Below are 24,205 nucleotides of genomic sequence, written 5' to 3'. Positions count from 1 at the left end.
ACGTCCGAGCAAGCTGTTGCATGCTTGGCTAAGACGTGCAACCGTCATACAGTAGTAGCATCTTCCGCGAAACGATCTGACCATGTCGTAACGCTCCATCATCTCGTTTGAAAGCTAGCAGATGGATCAAGCAATGCCACGAAACCCGGATTTTGAGAGGATCGCAACCTAAGCGAAGTCGAGCCGAGGATAGCCCAAGCGCTGTCAAAAAGGACTCGGTTGTTAGGAGGCCGTACCAAGCTCTCTTCGACGACAGCGTCATCACTGAAACGTCGAAATGACTACGATGACCGTGAGAGTTGAAGAAGATGCCCGAGGTAGGGACGACAATAGAATAAAGTGCGTGAGAAGGAGCAACATGAACACGAAAGCAGATAGACCGCGGCTCAACAAGGATCAGCGGAGCGAAAGGAGAGAGACATCAAAGATATCATGGCGACGGCGACAACCGCAGATGATGATGAAGAGGGAGACAGGTCTTACCAACTTACCTGTCCACAGAGATCCACAGTGACGTCCACGTCTCACGCAATCCGCCTCAATCCTCTCGCGTTCTTTTCTCTCGATGCTGGTATCTTCACCAAGTCGACCTCTTCTGTCTGTGATATCCTAGCTGCCGCACAACAACAGGAGCGATTCTCAGTCTGCCTACCATGCTGTGTGCATTTCCGTGCTCCCCTGTGTGTGCCTTGTCTCTAAAATTTCGGACCCCGAACTGCTGAAAGTAAACAATCCAATATGATGATGTAAGCTGACATGAGACGATACGAGAGGGATCGGGCCAAGTCAATCTCACCAGAGATCGGGTACAACCTAGTCCCGCCCGTTGTCAGACTTCGTCATTAAGTAGGATACACCCACATTCGGTATGTGCCACCCGGATGTATATATATCAAGCAGAGAGCACTAGGCTCTCACCATGTTCTTTAGTCAATTGAGTATATACGTTTCTGTCCTAAAACAGCGGCGATATTGTGCTCAGACTATCGCCGATCGTTGATCATCGGGACCCGTCTTCCTCATCTTTTATCACGAACGGGTGTTGATTTGGTTCCTAGATTTGCGCTAACGATCCGGTTCTGAAATTTGTCGGGCTCTCTGATGAGATCGAGCTAACGGAGCTGACTTCCAAGCATTTCCCGAACGTGTGAGATTGCCGAGGACCTGCAGATAAGTCCAGAGCATTTGTACATCCCTGCAATGGAAACATGCATGATCTGCAGCGGATTGAGGTGGTCCTATCGCATCCACAGCACCGCCTATGAGAGGTCAAGGTCTCACACTGAGATAGCTCAGTGTGTCTGCAGATCTCTCCGTAAGACTGTGCTGCAGGGACTTGCTGCTCGGTTCATTTGCCGCGTTCCAGCTATGGCTTTCACACAGATGGGCTGTCACACCTCAAGTCGGGATCAGAGTCAGATCAATCAAGTTGCTCCACTGGGAAAGCCGATCTGCAATGTAAAGCTTGATCTTAGATCTGAACGATCGCGATAGTATGAGGCCCAGCAAGACGTCGATAGAGAGCACATGCTTCGAAGGGTGTAAAGAGCGGTGTATTTCCATTGATAATGAATGTTACTTCCAACCGCTGCCTGTTACAGCATTGTAGGCTCATCAAGCCACTATCACACGGAAAGGCAGAAAGGCAGAAAAGCAGAAGAAAGTGTCAGCAAACCTAGCGCAAAGAACTCCTCCAAGGCCGACAACCAGCAGGCTAGCCATCTTCATACTCACGTCAAGGAACTCAGGAGTAAAGTAACTCAAAATGATGTTGGCACCAGCTCTGACCATACTCTGAACCGACTCCTCCGCCATTCTCCTCAACTCATAAACCCCTGCTTTCGCACCAGCATGAATCATAGCAAACTCACCACTGACCTGGTAACAAGCCAACGGATGATCCGGTGCCAAATCCCTCGCCTCCGCAACAATGTCCAAATAAGGTAGTGTCGGTTTCACCATCAACACATCCGCTCCCTCCGACGCATCCCTGACAATCGCACGTCGAGCCAAACCCCTTGCGGTAGGTGGAAGCTGGTAGCATCTTCGATCGCCGAATGAAGGTGCAGAGTCCACTGCATCACGGAAAGGACCATAGAGACTGCTGGCGAACTTGGCACTGTACGCCATTAGGGTGACTTTGTTACCAAATCCAGCATCGATAAGGCCTTTCTTAATGGCACGGATACGTCCATCCATCATGTCGGAAGGGGCTACACAGTGTGCTCCGGCTTTGGCGTAGTTGACTGCGACCTGAGCGAGACGTTCGACGGAAGGCTGATTATTAATGGTTCCGTCGGGATGAAGGATACCGCAGTGACCATGGGAGGTGTATTCGCAGAGACAGACGTCGGTGGCGATGTAGAGAAAGGGGAAGGCTTTGCTGAGCACTTTGATCGCTTGGATTACGGGTCCGTTCGGGTCGTCGGCGAGGGTGCCTTGCTCATCCTGTCGGAGCAAAGGGAGGAGCGGGTAAGTACTATGGTAGTGGGAGAGAAGAGTATGATGTAAAGGCCATCTTACCTTGGGAGTCTTGAGTGGGACACCGAAGAGAATGACCGAAGAAAGGCCCTTCTTGACCAAAGGTGCAAGGAAGCCTTCGAGCTTGTTGACACCCCATCGGCATTGACCGGGCATCGACTCAAGGGGAACATGCGCATCTTCGTCATCGGTGATGAAGATGGGGTACATGAACATCGACTTGGTGATGTTGCGACCCTGATTCTGCCACGCCCGGGTAACGGGATGTTGGTACCCGGAGTGCAAGATCGAGCTAAAAAGCAAAGGAGCGAGGAAATCGGATTCCAATTAGCAGATTGTCCTACCTCGCGCTATCGGTGTGTGATTGACTCACTTCAGACCAGAGTCCATGTTGATGAGATGCTGCTGTGAGTGTTGATGAGAGGGACGAGAAGAAGGTGTGTTCAACACGAAGAAAAGGTGATGTCGTCCTTTGCTTGCGTCCTTCGGAAAACGGGGTCAAAGCCTCAACCCAAAATTGCCGCACAAAAGACCGATGCTTAATAATTCGAAATGTGAGTATAAGAGGCCCTAACAAACATATTCGGGCCTGGAAGCTGGGTCGCATCCTTCAGTTTTTGTCTGACAGACACTTGTAGACAGACGGGCTTTGCTATCGAATTACGAGTCGAGGAGAGGCAAAATAATGCTGATCGATGTGATGGAAGGACAAGATACAAATACAGATGCTGGGTACGAGAACAGGAAGAGAGGGTGACAAAGATCTTCTGATGCGATAGGAGAACAGACATTGTGTGAGTGGAAAAGAGAGATGCGACAATTAGTCATAAGCAGGCTCACCACCATCATCATCACCAACATCGTCATCTTCTCCATTATCGAAGTAGTTCTCTGCGTAGTCGTCGTCCACCTCATCCTCATAATCGCCAAGATCTTCGGGCTCTGAGGAGTTCTCACCACCAACATCGTCTTCTCCACCTGGCCTGTCCTCCATATCGATGGATTCCCAATTGATCTTTCTACGAGACTTTTTCTTAGCTTTCTGCTCTTCTCTCCTAGTCTCTCCCTCCATGAACGAATCCCAGAGTCCCTTGGGGAACACTTCTTTCTGTAGGTTGATCGACTTGAGTGAGGGAAGGTCTTGAGATTCGGGACGATATCGATCTGAGAAGCGTGTGAGGTCACCTTGTTTGCGCTGTTCTAATGTGGGCCAGTAGGCGGAAGTCTTTTGCTCTTGAAGGTACATGAGCTGATAGGATGCGTAGCGGATCTCTTTGTCGTCCGGTCGCTCCATGCGTGGGACGGTCGGTGCTTCAGGGTATAGCTTGGATGGGGTCTTGTCGAGACTGCCGAGTTCTTGAAAACTCAAGCCCATGGGTGGCATGTTGGAGCCTCCTCCAGCTCGACCGCCGCCGCGGCCGCCGAAGCCGCCACGACCGCCTCTTGACATGATAGCTATTGTTCTATCGTCTCTGCGTTCTGGAATGTATCAATGCAGCGACGCTCCTTCGCTTTTGGATCGAGACGAGAGGGCGGGGCGGCTCGCGGCGGCACTGCACTCTTCTACGTGCAGCGACAGGGTTGCGATGATGAGCAGATTGTTGTCAGGTTGTAAGAAGACGTCAAGTTCAAGAGCATGTATAGTTTCAGCCAAAAAAAACTCAAAATTGAGCGTTGCAAGCCGCACATCTTTGCGTGATCGGGAGAGGAAAATCGGCGATATCGTGTGGATTGACGCGAGATGGTGAGCTGAGATTGTGCTCATCTCCTGTGTGTATGCTGTAGCTTTGGTTGTCTAGGGGCACTGTAGGAGTCTTGTTCTTGCGTGCGGTGAGGAGACGATGGACCCTGCAGCAGCTGCACAACTCGAATCCAACCGAAATCCACATCAGTTCACGGACACACACTCAAAAGAGCTGTTGACCACCACGTTGAAGTCGCCGCAAGCAAGCAAGGCAGCACACGCGAGCTCGAGCCTCTCTCCCTGTTGCGTTTGTGTGACTGCGCCAAACACGCTCGCCACTCCACACAGCTCAGCCGTCCCTGAATTAGTTCCGTTTCCATTCAACCCACCATCATCTTTATCTTCATCAACAGCTCTCTGCCAAGCCTGTTACTGTACAGTACTGTACACCAGTACTCCCTTCGCCGTGTGACGAGGCTTGAAGTTCAGCTTCATTCACTGTCAATCAGGTCCAAGCGCGTCATCAGCTGGCATCAAGGACCTCCCAATCATACCTTTCGATATGTCCCATTTCGTCCTCTTCCACGCATAACAATCTTGACTGCTTCCTGACTCAGATCGGCATAACGCGTCCAGGCAATATAAGCAATGTCGACGTCACTACCGACCCCGCCATCTGGAGGTCCATCTGCATCGGCCTCCCAACCGCAACACTCTGGCTCGAATACGGTATCACAAGCATTGACAGGGGACGTCGATCCATTCTTGACGGACGACCAAGAGGTAGAGGAGGAGGAGGAGGAAGAGGAGGAGGAAGAAGAGGAGGAGGAGGAGGAGGAGGAGGAAGAGGAGGAAGAGGAGGAGGAAGAAGAGGAGGAGGAGGAGGAGGAGGAGGAAGAGGAGGAAGAGGAGGAAGAAGAGCGCCAGCCTGCACAAACACTAGATTCCTATGGCACACCACGATTCCCTACATCACCAAGGCTTGACCCTTCATCACCTCGCAACTTTTCGACAATATCGTCCTTATCTGGCTCCAGAGAACTCGGACGACCAGTGCTAGAGATGACCACCAAGATGTTCACTGCCAGCTCGTCAAACCCTACAGCTCAGTCTGGGACCTCAGCAAGTCCCCTGCAGCTTGCAACTTCAACGTCAGATGAACCTGAACTCGATTCAATCGAACCAGCTCCAACTGATATCGCCTTTCATGCCGAGCCACAAGGCTTGATGCAGATGCTCAGCCTTGTCGGCAGTACCTTCTTCGAAGCTGACCGCGAAGGCTTTGTGGAAGACGAAGCAGAGGAGCAAGACACACAGTCACAGCGACATCGTTCGGCACCTCTTTCGGATCAGCCCTGCGGATCTGCCAATGCGTCGCCGGAAGGAGGAGCTCAATCATCCGACATGAGTGTTGGACGGCATCGTTTCGATCCAGCATCTCTGACTTCGGGCAAAGGAAGATTACATGCACTCGCCCGTGATGATGGCTCCGACGACGGCTCCACGCCGCAAGGTAGTAGGTCGCCACTTGATGCATCTGTCCTTACAATTGGGCCAAGCCGCGCAAAGCGGGCTTCGTTGACGCAGAGCGACATCATCGGACAATCGCTAGACTCCACAACATCGACAGCTCGAGGCGGAAGGAGAACCTCCCACCTCAGATCACAACTCCACAACGTATCCACTGCATCCATCTTTGCCTCGACATCACAGCTAGGAGATAGGCATTACGCCGCTGCTGCAACGCAGTCACAGCACGCTACCAGCAGTCCGGTCGATCAAGACTCGACAGCCGCCCCAAGCATTCCCTTCAGCGAGCAAGGCACATCTTCGGAGCTACATTCTACATCGCAGCCATCTACCCAGCATGGGCCCGATCCGCTCCTAATTCGACCGTACACTGATTCGCAGTCTCCCGTGGCCGAAAGTAGAGCAGCCAACGCTAATCAAAACCGAGATCGTCTACTACAACAGCTCAAGGAGGTCTTTCAACTGGAGGCAGCAGAGACGTTGCTCCTCGCTCAGCCCTGCTGGCTCTTCCGCTCGCTGCTTCTGCAAGGTCACCTGTACCTCGCCAGTGGGCACATCTGCTTCTACGCCTATCTTCCTTCTCGCGATGAGAAGACCATCAAAACCGGATTGCTCGGCAAGCGCACACGCAGGACACATCGCTTCAGCAGGCATTGGGCTTTGCTGAAAGGTGGCAAGCTGAGCTGGTTTGACAGTGACCGAGACCCCTACTTCCCACAAGGACACATCGACCTACGCAAAGTGTCAGCAATCGAGCCTTCCCAGAACCACAAAGAACGATTCAAGGTGACCACACCTGCACGCCGATTCACCTTCCTGACCGAGGACGAACATAGCCGTGATGCATGGATTGCAGCCTTGCAGAAGGAAACGTTCCGCGCTCAGAACCAAGGTGAAAGTGTCAGGATCAGCATCCCGCTCGAGACCGTCATGAACGTCGAAACGACCCTGTCTGTCGACGGTACAGAGATGGTCTGCATCAGTGTGGTGGACGAGGCTGGCGACTTTTCTGTAGACGAATACTACTTCCTCCATCTCAGCAAACCGAGTGCATTCATTTCCACGCTCGGCTCTCTACTCGACAATGCTGAAAGAGGATCGATGGCGTCTTTGCAGAGCGGAGAGCAGGCTCTCAACCTTTCGAGGCTAAGCATCCGCGATTCTACCGGAGCCACGCATGCTGTGTCGGCGACGTCCCGCAAGTCACTCGAGGAGGTGCCAGTTGTTGCACATGTACGCGTCTCAGCCTCCCAGGCGGTCGTTGACACAAAGAAAGCTCAAGCTGAATCTGCGCAGGATGTTCGGCCCGATGCTGCAAAGTCGGCGAAGGGCACGCAGGACAGCGTGTCGGCCGCAATTGCGATGCCTATCAGCAGCAGAAGGAAGTCGCAAGACGCATCCGCTGATGCCGTTCTTTCCACCACGCCACGTGCCGCGACACTCAACCGCTTGTCCATGGAGTCCTCACATACCTATCCGCCGTCACCGTCCATCTCCGATCCTCCGACATCGTTCGACCAGATCCAGAGGGAAACAGAGCGCGGCTGGGCGATCCCTAATTGGCTCAAGTCAGCGCCGGGCAAGGTGCTGGGACGCGCTGCCGACAGCCACTTCCCAACGTCAGCCATCAGACCAGCAGCCAATCCCTCGTCCAGCAGACGCCATCGCAGAGTCCTCGAGAAATGGTCAGACGAAAAGACCGACGAAGCAAGCAGAGAAAGCTCCAGCACTGACACGGAAGACGATGTGCTCTCCCACTCGATCCATTCAACGCAATCCACCTATTCGATGCTGGATGCGGACGACCAAGGGGAGAAACAGCAGGATCAGGCCGACATCACTGCCGAGTTCCGCGACACTTTCGGCATTGACGAAGAAGAAAGTCTCATCGGTCATACGCATGCGTACCTCTATCGAGTCTTGCCTGTGGCTGGACGCTTCTTCGTCTCCGAGCACCATCTCGCATTCCGCTCGTCTGGAATCGCAGCCAAGACAGTGGGTCGGACGCTCATGCTTGTGCCTTTGCAAGACATCATCTCGGCTGCCAAGCATGTTGCGTTTAGACCCGGCCACCACGGCATGGTCATCAACATTAGCGGTCATGAAGAGCTATTCGTCGAGATCTCCTCTACACACCGACGAGACGAGCTATTGTCATTGATCGAATATCAGCTCGAGCAGGCAAGGGATGGACGAGGCAGCAGAGCATCCCGAGAAGCAGTCACTCGCGAACGCTCCAACGCGCTCGTTTTACGCGACTTGAGCGAGCGCATCAATGACGGACCCGCAACAGCTTCGATGGCTTCTTCGGCTGACTCGTCGATGATCTCACAGAAGGGCTCTGAGCTTGGTAAATCGAGCAGCCTTTCGCACATGGATGACGGTTCTGGTTTGCTGTCGTTTGCTCCGACTCAGCCCCTTACCTTTACTATGCTGACCATTGGTTCGAGAGGTGATGTCCAACCGTACATCGCACTCGCAAAGGGCTTGCAAGCAGATGGTCATCGAGTGAGAATCGCAACCCATGCCGAGTTTGGGGATTGGATCATCGGTCATGGTATCGATTTCAGCGAGATTGGCGGTGATCCTGCTGAGCTCATGCGGATCTGTGTCGAGAATGGCACCTTCACCGTCTCTTTTCTACGTGAAGGAGTGACTAGGTTCCGCGACTGGCTCGACGATTTGTTAGCATCAGCGTGGAGAGCGTGCCAAGGTTCCGATGTGATCGTCGAATGTCCTAGTGCCATTGCGGGTATTCATGTGGCTGAAGCATTGCAAGTGCCCTACTTCAGAGCTTTTACTATGCCTTGGACACGCACAAGAGCGTATCCACACGCATTCGCAGTACCCAACAAGAAAGCGGGTGGCAACTACAACTACATGTCATACGTCATCTTTGATCAGATGTTCTGGCGCGCCTCCTCTTTCCAGATTAATCGATGGAGGAAGAATCTTCTAGGACTCAAACCGACCAACTTTGACAAGCTCGAACAGCACAAAGTGCCGTTCATCTACAACTTCAGTCCTAGCCTAGTCCCACGACCGCTGGATTGGTTCGAATGGATCCACGTCACAGGGTTCTGGTTTTTGGACAACCCGGATAACTCTTCCAGCAAGAAATGGGAGCCGCCTTCCGATCTGGTCTCTTTCATCCGCCGTGCAAGGGAAAGCAAGAGAAAACTAGTGTACATCGGATGGGGATCAATCGTAGTCCCCGACGCAGAAGCTATGACGCGATGCGTCCTTCAAGCAGTCCAAAAAGCAGGAGTTTGTGCTATTCTCTCCAAAGGTTGGTCCGACCGCTTATCGACCGACCCCAAGAAAGGATCTGCGACACGACTCGATCCTGGCTTGGTGGAAGACGTATTCCAAGTCACCTCTGTTCCGCACGATTGGTTGTTCCCGCAAATCGATGCTGCATGTCACCACGGTGGTGCGGGGACACTTGGTGCGAGTTTGAGAGCCGGGTTGCCGACGGTTGTGAAACCGTATTTCGGGGATCAGTTCTTCTGGGGTCAGCAAATTGAGAGTTTGGGTGTGGGGAGTTGTGTGAGGAAGTTGACGGCAGATGGGTTGGCAGAGGCACTGATAAAGGCAACCAGCGATGGGAAACAGATTGAAAGGGCAAGGAATTTGGGGGAACAGATAAGGAGTGAAGATGGGATTGGGAATGCGGTCAAGGCGATTTATAGGGATTTGGATTATGCGAGGAGTCAGGTTAAGAGGGGTACGAGGATTGATGGTCGTAGTGCGCCAAGCAATGCGGCTACACAGAGTATACCGGCAAGTGCAGGAGGAAGCGCAATGGCGGCAGGCAAACCGGAGGAAGGTGGTGTCGAGCCGAAGGTAGCAACAAAGCAGAAGAAGGAGACTTCAGCAGTCACAGCCGATTCGAGTCAAGGATCAGAGGAAGCCAACGAAGAAGGTCATACCTCAGACGAGTGGTCAGACATCGGCGGACCGCTAAGTCCTGATGTTGACAGTCGGTCAGATCCAAGCGCTTCACTTGTTCTCAGCTGAACCATGCCGCCCTCTGTGTATGTCGAAGACTCGCTTCACACTCAACCACAATCCTACAAGACCATCCATACAAAACAAACACTCCATACAATCGGTTGACAGGAGAGTACAAATTTGGATTGAACGAAACCTACAACATGACGTACTTGTGACCGCTGGCTATTTTAACGAGTACGAATAATACCAGCAGCAATCAACTTGTTTACCTTCTCCCTAATAATTGGAGACTTCATATGTTCTTGCAATGCCGCTGGGTTACTCTGCGCCTGCTGCAAAATACTCTGCATGATTGGATCCTGCATGATCTGAGCCACCTCCGGATCCCTCATTGCTCTCTGCAATGTTTCCTCCTCGCTCTCACCACTTCTCTGCGAGTATAACTCGTTCATACACTTGCTCAACAACGCCTGGATCTCCCTAGCATTTTTAGCCCCTCCTTCTTGCGCATTATCCGCATCCTCCGCCTTCTGGCAGGCTTCCATAGCCTTCGTAAACTCCTTCATCGCATACAGTACGTTTGCTTTTCTAATGTAACCCTTGACGAATTTGGGATCGACTTTAATCGCCTCCTCCGAATCCTTAAGTGCTTCGGGGAGGGCAGCAAGTTTGGTGTATGCCGAAGCACGGTTGCTGTAACCCCTAGGATCACTGGGATCGCGTTTGATGGCTTCGGTGAAGGCAGCTACAGCTCCGGGGAAATCGCCGTTCTTATACAACTCGTTACCCTTCGTCCTCTCCTCCTCCGCCTTGGTTGGATCAATATACGCCTGCTTAGTCCTCTCCCTCAACAGCTTCTCCGTGTCCCTCAATTTAGCCAGAATGTCCGGAGTCCTATGCTCAGTAAGCGACTTTTCAAAGTTAGAAATCGCAAGTTCGAGTTTGTCCTGTTTAGCATAAGCTGAGCCGATACGGCCATAAGCTTTAGCGACGAGCTTGAAGTCGGCTCGCATCGAACGACCTTCTTCGACAGCCAGTTCGCATGCTTTGATAGCTTCGTCGTATTTGCCCTGTTCAAAGTAGCATGCACCGAGATTGTTGAGGTAGGTGATGTCTTTGTGTAGGTCCCAAGCGGCTTGGTAGTGGGGGATGGCGGAGGCGAAGTCGCGTTTGAGGTAGAGTTCGTTACCGAGTTTCTTTTCGGCGTCGGCTGCGGCTTTGGCTTTCTTTTCCTCGTCTTCTTCTTCAGGTTCAGCGGCGGGTTCGGGGGCGGTGGGCTTGGCGTCTTTCATCTCGACATCCGGGGTCGAAGAGGAAGCAGCCTTTTGAGCCGAGGAAGGGGGGGAGGAGGAGGAGGAGCCGGACTGCTCCTGGATATCCTCACGACGATTCTCAAGATCAGCAGGCAACTCATCCGATCCTTCCGGACGTTCAAACGCCTGCAAATCAATACCCATCAACACACCCATAACCTGAATCATGCGTGGATCCTGGAACGCCATACCCGCCTCCTTCGGATCCGCCTGAATCTTCTTCAGCTTAGCCATAAATGCCGGATCCGACAACAACGACGCAGTCTTTGGGTTCGCACCCAACTTCGCAAACAGCTGGGGATCGCTGAACATCTGACCGAACCCAGCCTCCATTCCCGGTCCATTAGCAGCTTCGTTCTCCACCGCCCTCTTGACATCCGTCAAACCTTTCTTCAACCCCACATCTTCCGGAGCAATCTTCAAACCGGCCTGGTAGGCATCAACGGCATCCTCGAGCTTACGTGCACCGTGAAGAGCGGCACCTTTGCGACCGTAACCTTTGGCGAAAGAAGGGTTGGTCTTGATGCACGATTCGGCATCTTCGAGGGCGTGGGTCCAGTCTTTGAGACCAGCGTAACAGGCGGAGCGATTGGAGTAGAGAACGTGGACTGCGTCTTCGGGGGAAGCGGCAGCAGCGATCGCTTCATTGTAGTGTTGAATGGCGGATTGGTAGTCCTTGGAGGCAAAGGCGGCGTTGCCTTTGGCTTTGAGGTCTGCGACCGACATTGTGTTTGTGCAAGTCGTGGGAAGAAGTGTGATGTGTGTGGTATCGAAGGAACAAGAAAATGTGCCGACCAAGATGGAGTTGGGTGAGAAGGTTAAGAAGGTCAAGGCGTAGGGACGAGGTGTTGAGAATTTGAACAGCTTCTTCTGGAAGCTCAGTTTGAAGCTCTACAAAGCTGGCTTGTGCATGGAAAACTCTTCTGCGCACTTCTCCCGATTCAGAAGCTCAATTTCTGTCGCTTCTACGAATTTCTCGCGCTTTCGCTGAGCGAAGCCTCCCACAGTCTACCACGTCTCGATGTTGGAGGCGGGGAGCTAACATACAAACCTTCACACTGGCCTTCAACAGACGCTTCGAAGCAGCGGAACGTATATTGCTGTCAAGGACTGAGCTAGGATCATGCCTTCTTTGCAGCTTTCTGCTTTTCTAGACGAGCTTGTTTGATGCGCTGAAGCCTTTGTTTCAACGCGCTTACCCTGTAACGCAAGAACGGCAAGAAGGGATGCTTGTTCTGTCAGTGGCTGTCGCAACTGAGCTTCTTCGAGCGAGACTCACCTTTGGTCTGCCTCGTCTTGCTGTCGTTGCTCCTCTTCAAGCCGTGAGAGGATCTCTTCGCGTTCCTCTTGCTCTTTCCGCGCTGTTTCTAGTGCTTCCATCTCCTCTTTGCTCTTCTCTTGCTCTGCTTCTCCTGCAGCTTGACCCTCCGTACCATCTTGCAATATCAACTGCGCTTCTGCCTCAAGCGCCGCTCCTGCGCTGTAGTTATTCGTCGTTTGATTCGGCTGCTCCTCTTCGGCTGCTTCCATTTGTGTCTTGAACAGCTCCCATTCCGGATCTATGCTAGCACCCGTTCTTGCCTTCTTACTCTCTGGGGCTGCTTCGCCCTCGTCAGCGTCTCTATTCAAGCCAGAAGGTTGAGGGCCATCACCCTCGTCCAGGTCGGCGTCGGTTTCGTCTGCCTTACGTTTCCCTTCCTTTGTGCGCTGTAGCTCGGCTTGTCGCAGCTCCTCCTCCCGGATCCGTGTTAGGTTGGCACGATGACTCTTGCTAAGCGCATGTGCTCCCCATAGACTCTCGTGCTTGATCGTGAGGTAGTTGCACGCTGAACATCGTAGGGAGCCCGTAGAAGAGTAGGATGCGAAACGGTCCGAGATAATGGATGCCTTCGACTTTGCACGCTCCTTTGCGGCTGCTCGGAGAAGTGATCTTGCGTCTTCTGGCATGATCGATGTTGTTGCCTTGAGCCCGGATGTCTGTTGAGGTGGTGAACAAGGAGCTGCAGCTTTCCTCCACAGCAACACTTTGCAAGAAACACGGAGCTAAATCTCATCTTTGCCCGATTTCGAAAAAGAGATCTTGGCGCTGTCGCGATTTTGGATGGAAGAAATCAGCTGTGCGCTTTTCGTCCACACCATCACACCAAATACGCTCATCAATACTCGACAGTCTTCCTGCCTGCATCTTTGACACTGTATACTCTTGTACCGCATTCGAGCTGGAGCAGAGTCTTGCTGACAGCCTGGAGCGCGAATCGCACCGACAACGAGCTGAAAGCACTCTGTTCACTGTGACGAGACTGCAGTCCGCCTGACTTTGGTTCATCATGTCGTCCGAAGCCGCAGATGTCCCTGTCAAGCAGGAGAAGGAGGGAACTCCAATTCAGACTCCTGAGCTTCCGGAATCGACCACAGCTGAAGCCGCTCAAGACAACAATGCTGAAGCTGAAGCTGATGCTGATGCAGACGCCGATGGAGAAGCAGATGCGGAAGGCGGCAACGAAGCCATCAACTCAGCAGCCAACGTCAAGACCGAAACTGCAGAACCACCAACAAAGTCAGTTAGAATCGAAGAGCCTTCCTCCGCGCAGCAGCAGGAACAAGCAAGCAACACCTGGGACAATCAAGAGCAGCAACACTTCACTCCAACAACCTACTCCGACCCTCGCCACCCACCGCAACCCCTGAAAGACATGACCGTCGAACAGCGAAGACAGCTCTTCGAAGAGCGTATCCGTATGGAATCTCGTGATGGTGAAGCTTGGCTCACACTCATCGAAGAAGCACAGTCTCGCCAGGACATGGAAGCGACAAGAGCACTTTACGATCGCTTTTTCAAGGTTTTCCCCAACCAAGGCCGTCAGTGGCTTGCTTATCTCGAACTCGAGTTGGCTCACAGTAACTTTGCTCAGGTCGAAGCTATCTTTACACGCTGTCTTCGGACTACACCTAGTGTGGAGCTGTGGAAGTTCTATCTTTCTTACACACGTCGTGTCAACCCGCTGCCACCAGCGACGGGAGCTGAAGAGGACGGACCACGAGAGCAGGCTCGAAGGGTGCTTGAAGGCGCGTACGAGTTTGCACTTCGATTCATTGGTAATGACAAGGACAGCGGCTCTATCTGGACGGACTACATCGCGCTGATCAAGGAGAGAGAGGCGAGGGGTGGGTGGAAGGAAGGACAAAAGATGGACGATCTCCGCCGCGTGTATCAGCGTGCTGTCAGTGTACCGCTCATCAACATCGAGACTATCTGGAAAGACTACGACGCTTACGAGAATGGACTGAACAAGCTCACAGCCAAAAAATTCCTCGCTGAACGATCGCCTGCTTACATGACAGCGCGTCGCGTTCTGAGGGATCTCAAAGCATACACCGATCATCTTGCCAAGCCTCTCCTGCCTCGCGTTCCTGTCTGGACCTCATCTGCCGTTCCCGGTGACGCTGGCGAAGACGCATCTCAATGGCAGCGAGAACGCCAGCAAGTCGAAGCATGGACCGAGTATCTCAAATGGGAAGAATCCAATCCTTTGCTTCTGGAAGACCATGCCACACTCCAAGCTCGCATCACAAGCGCATACCGTAAAGCAACCATGTATCTTCGCTTCTACCCCGAAGTATGGTACCTCGCCTCACGATACCTCATCTCCACTTCGAGACAGGACGAAGCTGCAACCTGGCTCAAGAACGCTATGGAGGCTTGCACGGGTAGCTTCCTTCTTCACTTTGCTTATGTTGAACTTGCCGAGGCTCGTAAAGCTACGACGGACTGCGCCGGAGTGTTTGATGGGCTGATCAACCAGGTCCATGCCAAGATCGATGCTCGACAGGCTAAGTTGCAGCAAGATCTGAAGAACTTGGATACGGAAGCGGAGATGGCGAAAGCTCAAGCTGCTTCGCGTCGCGCAAATGAAGGTGATGGTGATGTTGATGTTGATGGTGAGGAACGCGAACGGGAGAGGAAGGCGGGAGAACAGCTCCAAGCTCGCAAGCAAGCACTGCAGCGTCAGGCGAATCCCGAGATCGAAGGTTTGAAAGAAGCAACTGCGTTGGTCTGGATCAAGTACATGCATTTCCTCCGTCGAACTGAAGGGATTCGCCCTGCGCGCGGTGTCTTCTCCAGAGCTCGCAAGAGTCCCCATTGCACATGGCAAATCTTCGAAGCGAGTGCGTTGATGGAGTATCACTGCTCAAAAGACCCGGTCGTGGCAACCAAAGTCTTCGAGTTGGCACTGAAGACATTCGGTAACGACGAAGCCTTCGTTGTCCGATACTTGGACTTTCTCATTTCGATCAACGACGATAGTAATGCGCGAGCGCTGTTCGAACGTGTCATCGGTACATTCTCCCCCGATCGCGCTCGACCGATTTGGGACCGTTGGTCGAAGTACGAGTACAACTTTGGCGACACCGTTGCGATCCAAAAGCTTGAAAGCCGCTTGGCGGAGACATACCCAGACGAACCAGCGATCAAACGCTTTGCCGCACGCAGTTCTTACATGGACCTCGACCTGGTCGGACCCCGCGATTTGGGTCTGCAAGCAGCAGTAGCAGGCGCCTCAGCCGCAGACCGCGCCGTCGAAGCAGCCAAAGACCACGCCGCTGGATCCCTCATCTCCTCCACCACCGCAGATGAAGGTCCTAGACGTAAAACGATGCAAGAGATGAAACGGCTCGCAGCAGAATCCAATGCTGAAGATACTTGCGGTAACTGGGCTCGTCCTGGTGGTGCTGCTATTGCTCCGCCGGCGAAGAAGTTCAAACGTGACAGCGCTTCCCCTGCTCCCGGAGCTGGCGGGTTCGGACAGCAGGTTCAAGCAGGAGGTGTTAGGGATGCGTATCAAGAGTTCCCGGAGGCAGTGTTGGTGTTCATGGAGATGTTGCCGAGTGCGCATTTATTCGATGGACCCGTGTTCAAGGCGGATGACATTTTGGATTGTATCAGGAGTGCCAATATTCCGCAGACTGCAAGTGCGAGAGGTGCAGGTGGGTTTGGTGGGGCTGGTAGAGGTCGATACCGCTGATCCTCACTGTATGTACGATCATCTTCACGAAAACTCTATCTTGTTTCATAGTCAAGCTGTTTGTGATGCTAAAAGTACATTGTCTACATCTAAACTAATTTGAGTTTTCCCGAGGAAGGAGGGCCGCAGCTTGTAAGATCTTCCGCAATGCTGGCTCGGAGAGCAACCAAGCTGGTCCATCTGACGAAGAAGCTTGCTTGAGGCCCAGGAGGCGTCCGATGTTAGCCCATGCAGAACCACGAGACAGCAGTCCTTCCTCTGGTGACAGCGCGACAATACTCTCCTTCTCCTCGCCTGAATTTTTGTCCTTCGTCGAGACTTTGAAGTACTGCGTTGGTGATAGAGTCTCCATCTTCTGCCTCATTGCCGTCAACTTTTCGACGTCTGATCCATTTGTCAGCTTCTCGAGCTTCTCCATCTGCAGCCGCAGTTTGCCGTACGCTTTCGCTCGTTCCAAATCGACAGTGAGCATCCCCTTCCTGAGCTGTGTGAGCGAGGAAGCAGCCAGAGCCGTTGCAACGAACACAAAGACAGCTCCAAGTGCAACTAATACTGGCGTACGTGGCGATTCATGCGGCCATCTATCCTTGCTCGATTTCGGCCATCGTTTTGCCCGCAACGCGTACCCGACGATCCATCGAAAAGCCGGGCCTCCAATCCAGCTGTACCACTTGTTATACCACTTTGACCGTATTACAGCATCGCTAGCTGTAAAATCCTTGATCTGCTTCAAAGTCTGCCAAGCTGACGGAAAGAGCGGACCGAAAGCAATCACATACAACGGAGGAATCGACACCAAGAATGCAACGAACGCCCTCAGTGTCGCTGGCGCAGTAACGTCATTATCGAACCACGCACAATGATGGTCGAACCCCACCCTACAGGTTCCGCAGTCTCCGCAGTGCCGCATACGAAACGCTTTGAGTCTTGCTCGGCAGTTGTCTCTCCAGCATCGAAGGGGCTGACCATCAGCCTGACATAATTCGATCTTTACTTCAGTATTGGAGAGGGAGGTTGCGAGTGTGTTGAGACGTTGTTGCTCGAGTTGCTGCGCTTCGTCTGGGTCTGGGAACGCAGCTCCGAAATTTGTGCGTAGCCATGATATCAAGCCGCTACACTTGTTGGTATATTGAGGGGAGTGAGCGAAAAAAACGCGAAGATACGCTCGTAGAGACCAAAGAAAGAGCCCGTGTGCCGGGAGCAGCCAAACTATGGGCAAGAGAGTTCGCCGGCGTTGGAGGTATAAGTGACGATGTGCGTAGCGGACAACGACAAGATCATAAGCGAAAGCGATGTAGATGAGAAGGATGATGGGGACGATTCTACCCAGGATGCGGTTGAGGCGGATTCCTTTCCGAGGAGGAGGGGTGAAAGGGTGGCAATTGGGCTGAGTCGGGTTAGTCGGCTGTCCCGGTGGTTCGAATGTCGTCCGACTAGTGGAGTTACTGGCCTGCAGTGGGCGCTGCCGCAGCGACATGAAGCACTGTGATCGCAGCCTTGCACAGCTCAAGAGCTGCAGTCGACCACTTTCGTTGTTGTTGGTTACGCGATATTTGATACTTGGCCAAGATGGGGTCCGGGAAGAAGAGCAAGTTCCAGGGTCTTGTTGCGTCTGTGCGTATCCGAAGCTGCAGCATAAAAGAAAAGCGAGTTGGAGCTGATTTGAGTCTGAGGCTGAGTGTTGGAAAGAAGTGAGGACGCGAGCGCGACGCGAAGAGTGGCCAAAATGGCAGAAGAGCCCAAGTTGGAGCTTCCGACAGTTCTCTCTGCGCGTTGCGCGTTGGGCGTTGCGCGTGCGCGTGCGCGTGCGTGTGCATTTGGAATTGGAATTGGAATTGGAATTGGAATTGGAATTGGAATTGGAATTGGAAGTGCAATTGGAATTGAAATTGGAATTGCCGAGCGTCGGGACTCGTTCTCACAAAGCACACTTTCTCGAGTCGAGGCGCAGAGGTTGAGGAAGCGCGCGCGGTTGTCATGGATCAATGCTCAGCTCCATCCTCTGCCATCTCTCATCCTTCTCCTATCCCTCCTCCCATTTCCGACAACGCTCAAGATTTGATATCGTCGAGCATATACCACACCAATCTGATCATTGTACGGCTCTCAAACCATCCCGACAAGATCAATCGCTCCGAGCTAAGACGCGTCTGCATACACTCAATCGACGATCGTTCCTGCACCTGCAACTTCGGCAACAATCATCAGTAGCATCTCTTCCTTCAGATTTGCGCCACCATGGCTCGCTTAACATCCAGAAACGGCGCCAAAGCAGGGTCCACCAGCACCACCGCAAGGAGAGATCCGCTCGCCGACGTATCCAACGACATGGATTCAGATGGCTCCTTGACCGATCCTTCTGCCTCCGAGGGCGAGGACAGCGACAATGCCGCCGACAACCATGAGATTGACGATCAAGACTCAGAGGAAGAGGTGGACGAGGACGATGATGAAAACGATGGCGACTTTGGCTCGAGTCGCAAGAAGAAAGCAGCACCACGACGCTCGGCTGCCACTCCCTCCAAGGCCAAGTCGACAAATACAACACCTCGTGCCCGTAAAACAAAAAACGGTGCCACAAAAGCACCACGCTCCACCACAAAGCGCTCAGGACCTTCTCGACCAAGAGCAGGCACTACAGGCGCTACTCCTTCCGCAGCTCGATCTCGCGCAGCGGCCAGTAGAGACGAGCTTCCCATCAACGACGACAACGAAATCTTCAATGCTGTCAAGGATCCCAACTCGGCTTTGCAGTCCAACGCAGAAGACTGGGTTGTGGCTTTCTCTGATCATCAGGGACGGGCACTTGCCGAACTTGTCAACTTTGTCATTCGTGCTTGTGGCTGTAACGGCAGTGTCGACGAGAACCAGGTCATCGATATCGACAATGTAGTTGACAACCTCGAGGAGTTGCAAGAAGTTTTCAAGAAGCAACCCATCCCATCTTATCCTATCGTGTCGAGAAGTAAGACATTCAAGAACTTCCGCAAGTCGCTCAATGAGTTTCTGCGCCGTCTTGTCATGAGCGCATACGATGCAGAAATCCTGACCTCAGATGGATTCATGGAGCCCTACCAGGCTTGGGTCTCGGCCATGTCGTCTTCCTCGCTGCGCTCTTTCCGTCACACTGCCACTGTTGTTGCACTCTGGACCGTCTCTGCATTCAACCAAGTCAATGCGCAGGCTACAAAGGACCTTTCCACCGCTACCAAGCAACGCGATGCCGAGAAGAAGAAGGCGCGTGCCGACAAGAGCCGGCTCAAGGACCTGGAATCCAAAGTGGTCGAATCTCGTAAGCTCAAAGCTCGCCTGGAAGAATACACCAACGAGTTCATCAGCTCGGTCTTTGTCCACCGTTTCCGCGATTTCGATGCCGGTATTCGATCCGAATGCGTCGAGGCGCTCGGCAGCTGGATGAACAAGTACCCAACGCAATATCTGCAGAGCTCTTACTTCCGCTACCTCGGATTGGTTCTGTCTGATGTGGACGCAAATGTGCGTATGAAGGCTGTTCAAGCTATGACTGGCTTGTACAGCAGAGACAACTTTGTCAGCTCCATTCGACACTTCACCGAGATGTTCAAGGGTCGTCTTGTGCAGATGGCTACAGGAGATGTCGAGCTCGGCGTTCGCATTGCCACCATCAATGTCCTCGTTCTGATCGACAAGCATGATCTGTTGGCGGATGAACAGCGCGATTTGCTAGCGACGCACATTTTTGACGTTGAGCCACGTATTCGTAATGCTGTTGCCAGCTTCCTCGCCAATATACTCGACGAGAAGGTGAGCGAGGCCGCAAGCGAGCTGAGTTCTCTATCTGCTGCGTCGAAGAAGAAAGGCAAGCAAGCTGAGCAGCAGCAGCAAGAGCAAGCTAAGCTTCGCTTCAAATGTCTCGCTAAGCTTCTTGTCAAGTACGGACATCGACTGGATTCCAGAGACTCGGACGCGGCCAATGACGATGGCGACGCGACGGAGGAGCTGGCTGTAGTCATCGATGGTGCCAAGGAGGGACGTGTTGGACTGGCAGTCGAAGCGCTCTGGGATGCCGTGGAGGACATGCAGCACTGGAAGCCGCTCATCGAATTGCTTCTGTTGGATCATTCAGACAGGGCTGCAGCTGCTGGCCGAAGCAAGGGTAAAACGTCTGCTGAGAATGCTGCTCCTGCCGTCTACCGTCTCGAATCGGAGGAGGAGGCTATTCTAGTTGAATCGCTGGTGGTCATCCTGCACAAGACTTACGAAGCCGCCAAGCTCATCGACGATGGAGAGGATACCACAAAGGAGGACGTCACACGTGTTATGATCGCAGCTCTGCCCAATCTCTTCGCCAAATACCGAACCGATGCGCCACGCATCGCTGATCTCTTACTCCTCCCACAAGCGATGGACTTGGAGATGTACACCGAACTTCATGAAAAGACCGCCTTCGAAGCGCTCTGGGATGATGTCTCGAACCAGATCCAGCGTCATGTTGAGCCACTGGTCCTCAAGCATGGTGTAGAGACTTTGCGAAAGCTGGTGGCGACCACCTCACAGTCCAACATCAACAGCACCAAGTTGTCCGCACTCGAGGAAGGTCTGGTGTCGTCGCTGCGAGAGACTGTCAGCGATCGCGATGTGGAAACGGCAGGTTTCAGCGAAGATGAAGTGCATCTCTTGGCAGCCAACATGCTTCGTCTTCATCTTGTTAGTCAGGTGTGCAACACGAGCGATGCGCTAGAGGACGATGAAGGTGGACAAGCTACGAGTGGATGGGAGATTGTGTTGGACATCGCTGGACGTGGTCGTCTCGCATACCAGGAGGAAGAATCTCTTGTTCGCGATGCTGTTGCAACGTTGACACTTCACATTATGTGGAAGACACGTCAAATTATCATGCCGGATGCTGGATCTCAGGCTGCAGCGGCAGAGGCCTTGCTGGCTAAGCGTACTACGGTGTTGACGCTGTTGGAGGAGTTTGTTGCCAGCAGGCAGTCTCAGGCGTGTGTTGGGGTTCAACGCGTTGCGTTTGAGAAGCTGGCGAACATTCAGATGCTGTATGCTGCTATTCCGCAGCAATCGCCTGCGGTGGCGGCAGCAACAGGAGAGGATGCAGCAGCAGCGGTGGAGGAGGGAACTGCTCAGCATAGGTCCGGTGCTCAACTTCCTGCCGTGCTCAGTCTTAGCTGTGATGCTGAAGTGCAACAGCACTGTGCAAACTTTGTTCAGGCTGAGATCGAGCGGTATATCCAGAAAGCTGGAGTCGTTGAGAAGGAGACCAACGGAAACGGAGATGTAGCACATGACAACTCGGACGACGAGGCGGCCGATGAGGACAACGAGGACGAGGACGACGATGAAGAGGATAATGCTGAGGCAACACCCAAAGCTTCTCACATCCGTGGAGGGAAGAGTAAGAAAGCGAAGAAGACCTCCGCCGCCAACGCCAACGCCAAAGCTTCGAACAGTGCCACAACCACCTCCGACAACCCCGAAGGTCGAGACCAAGCACAGCTGCAAGCAGAACACACCTTCTGCTCGGTCATCAGCACCTTTGTCTCTGCCATCCGTGTCGGTATCATCGAGGCCAAATACTCGACCGTGGTGCTCATCCACTTTGGCCGTCTCGGCAACATCTACGACTCTCTCTGCAAAGCTCTGGTCGAAGTGCTCAAAGAAGAAGCCATCTTTGGCGGCTACAACCGAGCGGTAATCGTCGAAAGCGTCATTTGGGATTCTCTTCGTGAAGCTTTCGAACTGTTCCTCGACACAGGCGATGCCAACGGAGAAGCACGATTCATTTCACTTTCTCGTCAACTTGCAAACGCTCTAGTTGTTCGAGGTGCTGGTTTCACCGCACTACGCAAGATCGATGCAAGATGTCTCATCTCTCTTCACAGCAGAGCAAGCGAGCATATCGCACAGAAAGTGGCTGCGGCGGAACGAAATGGTAATAAGCGGGTCAAACAAAAGATGCCAGCGCTTTACAAAGGGATGGCGAATCTTCTCATTACTGCAACTCCCACGGATGCGGTCAAAGTTAAGAGTGCGATGGATAGAGTGTACAGGGCGGCAAATGTTCAAATTCCTCCCACGGCAAAGAGTTGGGATGCTCACAGGTCATACGAGAAGAGACTGTTGAAAATTGCTGCTAAGAGTGCGATGTTTGCTCCTGCAATCGCTGCGGGTGGGAAGGGTGGGGAGAAGAGGAAGAGTGGAGAAAATTTGGATAGTGGAGGTGAACTTTCGGATGATGATGGGTTGCCGGAGAGAGGTGAACGTATTTTACCCACGCCGGTGAAAGGAGGCCAGAAGAGGGATAGAGCTCAAGAGGAGGAGAGGGAGGATGTTAGTATTGCAGCTCCAGCAAGCGATCAACTGTCCGAGATCGATGTTGAGATGCCACCTGCAAGTGATGATGGATCGTTGGAGATCGGCGATGATGATGAGAGTGTCGGGCGGGTCAAGAGGAGGAAGGTTTGACCCAATGCCGGTTCTGTGCATCTCAAGTGAAGCTTTTTTTTTTTTTTTTTTTTTTTTTTTTGCGTACGAAAGTAAGTTGAAGATTGAAACTACACGGCACCGCCTCGTAGAGCTACTTACTAGCTCTTATTGTGCAGGTGTATGGTAACTGCAATGCTTGAGATTCTTTATGAACTATGACTACAGTATCATTCATATATATACCTTTCACCCCATCCTTGAGAGGTCCTATCTTTGCCCACTAATTGAGTGCACCATGTGTTGCTTTGCCATTGTCATCCTTGTGTCTTGGCATTTTCTCCTTGTACATTTTCTGATTGGTCACCATGCATTGGGCATCCATGCACATCCCTCAGTTTATTGGTGATTCGGCTCTCTTGCATATTGGATATCCCAGCATAACTTCAACTCCCCCCCTTGCCAGCATTCCCAATCCTATTGCGTGAGCCAATCAGGATGTTTCTACACCTCTCAGTGGTTTTGTGAGGATGTTGGCTATGTTGTTGGTTGTCCCTACATGCTCTATTGCCATCTTGTTGTCCTGCACATGGTCTCATACAAAATGGTACCATGTGTTGATGTGTTTAAGCTTCCAGTGTTTTGCTGGATCTTTACTTACCTGTATGTAACCTTGGCTGTCCATTTGTAATAATGGTTTGACATCCTTTATCCCTAAGTCTCTGAGCATGTATGAGAAGAATAGCACTTTCTGTGTTGCCTCACTGGCCATGATGAACTCTGCCTCAACAGCTGATAGTGCAACACATTTCTGGACCTGTGATCTCCAGCTAACTGGGCAGCCATAGACATAGGTTATTGCACCCAATGTGCTTTGCCAACCATTTGTTGGGTCTGAGGCCCATTTTGTGTTGGTGTATGTGACAACCAGTTGCTCTCTGTGTTTCCTTGTCTTTCCCCCCATCTGCAGTTGATACTGGCTTGTTTGGTTAAGGTACTTTAGGGTGTGAATGGCTCCATTCCATGTGCCTGTAGTTGGATCAGACATGTAATGTGTGAGTGTTCCCACAGTATACAAGATGTCAGGATGGGCTGTGTTGGACACCCATAGGAGCTGGCTGACTAGTTCTTGATATTGCTTCACTTGTTTCTGAACACACTTATTGCCCGATGCAATGGTTGCTATGCTTTGTATCAGTATCCATGATTTGTCACTTGGTTTTTCCAGCCATTTCTTGGCCATTGCTTGTATGTATGCCATTAGGTCGAGCAAAATCTTCTTCTGCATCCTGTTGTGGGTCACCTTGACTCCTAGGAACTCCTTAACCTGTCCGTTATCTTGTGTTCCCCTGTAAGCGGTCGCGCGCCAGAGACTAGTTTTGGGTGTTATCCGATTGGTATAGGTGGGATTGATTAAGATCTACTCGGTATCCCTAGGTATTCCCTCATAGGGCTGGCTGTACCTCGGCCCAGTAGGGGATGCATACTTCTTGTAGTTAGAATATGATTGCTCATCTTGATCTAGGAACGACACTGTCCTGCATGGTCTTGGTGCTGGGTTGGGTGCAAATGACTCCTCATTTGTAGACTCCTTGGTCTGACTGTTGTTCCCAATGAGGGCTTCCAATGATTCCAACCTTTGCACAAAGTGATTAGTGACTGTCCGATTCATTGATATGAGCTTTTCCATTCTATCCTCGGCCCTCTCCATCATCCTCTGCAGTTCCTCAAACCTATCCTTGGTGTCAGGCTCCATCATGTTGATATGGGGCACAACTTGAACGATCCACTCTAAT

At 52.3% G+C, this 24,205-nt stretch overlaps 8 protein-coding genes across 8 annotated transcripts; 3 read left to right on the top strand and 5 right to left on the bottom strand.

Moving 5' to 3' along the window:
• Window positions 1-1,595: 1,595 nt before the first annotated feature.
• UHO2_03051 (putative porphobilinogen synthase) lies at window positions 1,596-2,871 on the bottom strand (the record flags this gene model as incomplete). The annotated part of the gene is made up of 4 exons (XM_041557967.1): window positions 1,596-1,622; window positions 1,735-2,448; window positions 2,524-2,773; window positions 2,855-2,871. 4 exons carry the CDS (start codon window positions 2,869-2,871, stop codon window positions 1,596-1,598), a joined length of 1,008 nt encoding a protein of 335 aa, XP_041413901.1.
• Window positions 2,872-3,301: 430 nt separating this feature from the next.
• Window positions 3,302-3,931, bottom strand: UHO2_03050 (uncharacterized protein; the record flags this gene model as incomplete). Its single annotated transcript, XM_041557966.1, has 1 exon — window positions 3,302-3,931. One exon carries the CDS (start codon window positions 3,929-3,931, stop codon window positions 3,302-3,304), a length of 630 nt encoding a protein of 209 aa, XP_041413900.1.
• An 882-nt stretch (window positions 3,932-4,813) lies between these two features.
• On the top strand, window positions 4,814-9,715 carry UHO2_03049 (putative UDP-glucose:sterol glucosyltransferase; the record flags this gene model as incomplete). The annotated part of the gene is made up of 1 exon (XM_041557965.1): window positions 4,814-9,715. The coding sequence occupies one exon, from the start codon at window positions 4,814-4,816 to the stop codon at window positions 9,713-9,715; it is 4,902 nt and encodes a 1,633-aa protein (XP_041413899.1).
• Window positions 9,716-9,879: 164 nt separating this feature from the next.
• On the bottom strand, window positions 9,880-11,691 carry UHO2_03048 (putative STI1 - Hsp90 cochaperone; the record flags this gene model as incomplete). Its single annotated transcript, XM_041557964.1, has 1 exon — window positions 9,880-11,691. One exon carries the CDS (start codon window positions 11,689-11,691, stop codon window positions 9,880-9,882), a length of 1,812 nt encoding a protein of 603 aa, XP_041413898.1.
• Window positions 11,692-12,086: 395 nt separating this feature from the next.
• UHO2_03047 (uncharacterized protein) lies at window positions 12,087-12,912 on the bottom strand (the record flags this gene model as incomplete). The annotated part of the gene is made up of 2 exons (XM_041557963.1): window positions 12,087-12,165; window positions 12,245-12,912. 2 exons carry the CDS (start codon window positions 12,910-12,912, stop codon window positions 12,087-12,089), a joined length of 747 nt encoding a protein of 248 aa, XP_041413897.1.
• A 380-nt stretch (window positions 12,913-13,292) lies between these two features.
• Window positions 13,293-15,989, top strand: UHO2_03046 (related to RNA14 - component of pre-mRNA 3`-end processing factor CF I; the record flags this gene model as incomplete). Its single annotated transcript, XM_041557962.1, has 1 exon — window positions 13,293-15,989. One exon carries the CDS (start codon window positions 13,293-13,295, stop codon window positions 15,987-15,989), a length of 2,697 nt encoding a protein of 898 aa, XP_041413896.1.
• Window positions 15,990-16,083: 94 nt separating this feature from the next.
• On the bottom strand, window positions 16,084-17,466 carry UHO2_03045 (uncharacterized protein; the record flags this gene model as incomplete). Its single annotated transcript, XM_041557961.1, has 1 exon — window positions 16,084-17,466. One exon carries the CDS (start codon window positions 17,464-17,466, stop codon window positions 16,084-16,086), a length of 1,383 nt encoding a protein of 460 aa, XP_041413895.1.
• A 761-nt stretch (window positions 17,467-18,227) lies between these two features.
• On the top strand, window positions 18,228-22,451 carry UHO2_03044 (uncharacterized protein; the record flags this gene model as incomplete). The annotated part of the gene is made up of 1 exon (XM_041557960.1): window positions 18,228-22,451. The coding sequence occupies one exon, from the start codon at window positions 18,228-18,230 to the stop codon at window positions 22,449-22,451; it is 4,224 nt and encodes a 1,407-aa protein (XP_041413894.1).
• Window positions 22,452-24,205: the final 1,754 nt, after the last annotated feature.

Source organism: Ustilago hordei, assembly GCF_900519145.1.
Source record: "Ustilago hordei strain Uho2 genome assembly, contig: UHO2_contig_05, whole genome shotgun sequence".
Taxonomy (NCBI): Eukaryota; Fungi; Basidiomycota; class Ustilaginomycetes; order Ustilaginales; family Ustilaginaceae; genus Ustilago; species Ustilago hordei.
This window is presented reverse-complemented; position numbering and strand designations above follow the sequence as displayed.